This window comes from Lepidothrix coronata, unplaced genomic scaffold (genome assembly GCF_001604755.1).
Source record: "Lepidothrix coronata isolate B3197 unplaced genomic scaffold, Lepidothrix_coronata-1.0 Scaffold119, whole genome shotgun sequence".
NCBI classification, from domain to species: domain Eukaryota; kingdom Metazoa; phylum Chordata; class Aves; order Passeriformes; family Pipridae; genus Lepidothrix; species Lepidothrix coronata.
Window position 1 is genome coordinate 2,222,146 of NW_016690299.1, and position 4,837 is coordinate 2,226,982.

The following is a 4,837-nucleotide window of genomic DNA, read 5'->3' on the forward strand; positions in this document are numbered from 1 at the left end:
TGGCTGTGGGGGTGGTGAGGCCCTGGCACAGGTTGCCCAGAGAAGCTGTGGCTGCCCCTGGATCCCTGGAATCCAGGGATCCCCTTCCAGGCCAGGTTGGACAGGGCTTGGAGCCACCTGGGATAGTGGGAGATGCCCCTGCCCATGGCAGGGGTTTGGAAACAGATGATCTTTAAATTTCCTTCCAATCCAAACCATTCTGGGATTCTATTCCATGACTGTAAATTAGAAGCCTGGATGTTGCCATCTGGTACTGGCTCAGTACAGGTGACCCCCCTAGGGGCAATTCCAGCCCTGGCTGTTGGAGAAAAGCAGCTAATGGGATTTTTGTGGCACAGGTGTCCTGCCCATTTCCTGGAATTACCTCCTGCTTTCCCTTCTGTTTAGGTGATTGATTGATTGATTGGTTAGGTAGGTTTTTTCAGGAGCTTAAGGAAAAGGAAAGAAAAGCAAAAGTCCAGCTGAAAGAAATCATCATTTGAAGACTTCTGAATTATTTCAGTCTGTAAATATTATTAACAATAACACCTTTTTAACACTGAATTTATCCAGTGCAACTCTGATCTTCCAGTTTGGATTTTAAGCCATTACTGTTCAACAAGTTGACCCACTTTTAGGCATCTGTGAAATACATTACTGTGCCTTGAGTTTGAAATTAGAGTCCAGAAAGACTGGAGAGTCTTCAAATCTTGCTTGTAGGCTGATTTTAGAGTCTTTGCACAGCGGGAAAGTTCTTATTCCTGAATTCATTTCCGCTCGTTCCTGGAGTGTTTAGAGGGAGCAGGGCTCCAGCAGTTCCCTTGGAGCACATGAAGTTTCTGGTTGGTATGAAAGCAGCAGCAAGCAGCTGACTTGAGCCATTTTGCACAGATTTGGCAGCCAAACCCTCCAGGCTGAGACCTTTCACGTGAGGGCTCAGGGCGGTGATTATCTGTAACGGCTCCGGGTGCCTCTGGGATGGGAATGGGAAGCCCAGAGCCAGTTTTTGTTCCAGCTCTGCACATGGAGCTGTTAGTCCTGGATCGTAAATGCCCCTTACTCCTTCACAGAATCATAAAATTCCCTGAGCTAGAAGGGATCACAAGGATCATCGAGTCCAACCTCTGGCCCTGCCCAGGACACCCCAACAATCCCAGAGTCCCTGAGAGCGTTGTCCAAACCCTCCTGGAGCTCTGGCAGCCTTGGGGCTGTGCTCACTGCCCTGGGGAGCCTGGTCAGTGCCAACCACCCTCTGGGGGAAGAACCTTTCCCTGAGATCCACCCTCACCCTGTCCTGGCACAGCTCCAGCCGTTCCCTCAGGTCCTGTCCCTGCTCACACAGAGCAGAGCTCGGTGCTGTTCCCATGTATCCCACAGCCCAGCTGACTGTCCTGTTCTTTCCTTCTCCTTCCAGCTTTTCACCGAGTATGGCCGGCTGGCCATGGAGGAGACATTCCAGAAGCCTTTCCAGGTGAGTCCCGGCCAGCTTTCTTGTCCCTGGGCCCGTTGGCTTCACCACGAGGTGTCACTGCAGGATGGGAGGAGATGGGATTGCCCTGGGATGGGCTCAGCTGCTCCAAGGAAAGGCTTTGTGCTTTGCTGCCCCCAGAGAGGCTTCTGAATACTTCCAACATCCTTCTTTCTTTCCTCCCTGAACCCTTGCCTTCCCAAGAGCTCTGCCCTGTCCTGCCAGGACTGGAGAGCAGTTGGTTTTGCTGCAGGTTTGTCACACTCTGTACTTGGAGACTCTGCCCAGCTTTTGCCAGGGAATCCCTGCTCCTGGCAAAATGAAAGGACAAAGATTAGCAGAGCTGTGGGAAAGCTCAGTTTAAGTGGGGTTTTAGCTTCAAATAAGGGACATCTGTTCACCCTGCTGCTTCCCAACCTGTGAAAAGCTGCTGTTCAAAAAAAAGGAGAGCTTTGGGCATCCACAGTAGGTGAGAGGGTAGTTGGATGGGGGTTTGTGAACTTCCCAAAGTGGAAAATAGCAGAGAACAAAACGTGCTGCAAAAATTCAGAGTGATTGGGAATGGGTTGCAGCTATTTTACATTTGCTTTCCAACACAAAAAAAGAATTGTTGTCCTGGAAGGACTGAGGGGTTTATAGGCTGTCTGTGGTCAGGAAGTGGAGGTGAAATCAAAAGGTCAAAAATTATGACAAATGGAAAAAATTGAGATCTTGGGGGAATTTTAAGGGTCTATTGGATGCTGGCATGGGCAGATGACTGATAAAGGATGTGAAAACTACCAGTAAAAATACAGGACTTGTAGTAGCAAGAGCTTGAAGAAAGTTGTAACATGGTAGAGCAGAAAGCCAGACGTTAAATAAATATCCCTGCTCCTTATTTAAAAACTGTGGGGATAATGCAGCCAAATATTCCAGTGAAAGTGAGATAATTCCTACTCCATCAGTAAAAAGGGGGCTGTAAGGGGAAACTTAAATATGCTTAAATCATTAGGGCTGGATAATAGGCTCTGATTTTACCAAAGACTTTAATTGCTGTCAAGTCACACAGTTGGTGGATGGTGAGTCTTGTCAAACAATCCCATTATCAATTTTTAAAAGGCACGGGCTTGGTTGATAAAGGTAACTCTCACCATGTTGTATCTCCTTCTCTAAGCCTTATCTCCCTAAGATGCTGATTAAAAGCAAATGAAGTCAGCATTGTCTGGTTTAGTCCATTGTTAATGGATTAAAAACTCATTAACTGATAGATGCCAGAGCACGCTGAACTAATTTTAATAGGGAATGATCATCCTTCAGAAGTGTTTCCTCAGGGTCCCCCCAGGCTCTCTCTGGTTCAGTGTCATCTTCAGTAATGATCTGGGGGGAAATATCAAGCAACTGCTTGTGGATGTGACAAAATCTGGTCGAAGGATTGATGGTGATGTGGCCCAGGTGAGCTCTGGAGATCTCCTGTCCACATCCCAGCACGGGCTCGTTCCTCCAAAACATGTTTTTAAAGACAGATGAGGTTTTTTGATTAGGAAGCAGGAAATATGAGGGTGAGGAGGCCCTGGCACAGGTTTGCCCAGAGAAGCTGTGGCTGCCCCTGGATCCCTGGAAGTGTTCCAGGCCAGGTTGGAGCATCCTGGGCTAGTGGAAGGTGTCCCTTGCCCATGGCAGGTGGTGGGACTGGATGAACTTTTAGGTCCCTTCCCACCCAAACCACTCTTTTGTTCCATGATCCTCCAAGTATGACAGTAAAAAAACTGCAGTTTCACTGATCCTGCTGGAAGGGAAGTGAGACTTGGCAGTGGAAAATCAACATTTTCCTTCAGCTCCCTCCTCTCCACAGTGTGTCCTCACACCGAGGAGCCCTCACCAGACACCAGCCCTGACTGTGGTGCCTTCACAGAAGGGGTGCCTGTCGCTCTGCTTGGCAAACACAGCCCATCTGGAACAACTTTACTTGAGGAGGAAAAAAAAAAATAATTCCCAATTCAAGGCGTGCACAATGTGTTTGTGGAAAAGTCCTGAACATGGACATGTCTCTTAAGCATCTCATGGGCTTCGAAAGAACAGCGTGTCCCCAACCAGCTCACTGGGTGCAGTGGTTAGAAAAGGCCAGCTCACTGTTCTCTCCTTTTTTTTTTTTTTTGTTTTATTTTAACCTTTTCTGATGTTTTATGGAAGAGAAATAAAGAGCAGAAATATTTCCCCTCCCTCCACTGGATTTTTGTTCTAAACATAGGCGAATTTTAGGGAAATTCCAATGAATTGGATTCCACTTGCTGACCTGCTTATTCATGTGCATGAGAGGAGCCCTGGCAGCCCTGCCAGACCTTCCTGGACTTCCCCCTCCAAACCCTTTATTTCTTGCATGGGATGTTGATCCCTTCCACACACGAGACACTGGAGACCTGATTTCTTCTGAAAATATTTCATTTAAAGATTCAGAGTTGACCCTTCTGGTATTTATTTATTTCTTGCCCAGGAACTTTGAATGCCTCCATAAAGATTACAAAAGACAGTGATTTCTTATTCACCCTCGTTCCTCTGCATCTGCTTCTCATTAAAAGTCTGTCTGGAAGGCTGCCCAGTGAAAAAGGCTGAAAAAAAAAATGAGCCTGTAAAATTCCCATAGGATGGAACTAAATGTGGCTGGAATTAGGGAGCTCGCTGCCTTTTGTCCCGGTTACCAACAATCTCTTCCCCTGTTGTGCAGTTGAAATGATTGATGATGTTCTCCCTGCCAGGGAGTCAAACTGGTGCAGCAGTTTGGGGTGTGCTGCCCCCCTTTTCTCGTCTGCACGGTCTCAGTGCCATGATGGGGTGGCAGGAAAGGCAGGAGATGCTGCTGGAGCTGGGAAAAGACTCAGGGCAAGGTTTTGTTGTGGCATAAGATGGGGGTGAAGGTGCTGGTGGGGTTCAGCCACCGCTGTGGACTCCAAGCAGCAGCTCACTGTGACTTGGTGGGTGCTGTATAACACTGACCCCACTGTTCTCTGGCTCTGTTTTCCAGTCCCTTATATTCCTGGTTCGTGACTGGAGCTTCCCATATGAATTTTCCTATGGATCTGATGGTGGGGCAAGATTTTTGGAGAAGCGGCTGAAGGTACGTTCTGTCTGCTCTGGGTTCCAGGCCAGGTTGGATGGGGCTTGGAGCAACCTGGGATAGTGGAAGGTGTCCCTGCCCATGGCAGGGGGTTGGAACTAAATGGTCTTTAAGGTCCCTTCTAATCCAAACCATTCCACGAATCTGGAATCTGCCATCACTGGGTGTCAGGAGTGAACTGCAGTGCTGGTTATGGTCACGTGCAGCCAGTGCCTTAAAAATCACAGGAGAGGCATTTTGGGAGGATAAATTTCCTTGCCACGTTCAGTGGCTTCTTCCCAAGCCCAGCTCCCCGGAAC

The 4,837-nt window shown here is 48.1% G+C and overlaps 1 protein-coding gene across 1 annotated transcript in view; it reads left to right on the forward strand.

Moving 5' to 3' along the window:
• Positions 1-4,837, forward strand: part of ATL1 (atlastin GTPase 1) — a 30,097-nt gene that overhangs the window by 14,747 nt on the left and 10,513 nt on the right. Inside the window, 2 exon segments of the mRNA XM_017825440.1 lie at positions 1,322-1,450; positions 4,446-4,687. Of these exon segments, the coding sequence (XP_017680929.1) occupies positions 1,322-1,450; positions 4,446-4,687 (371 nt within the window).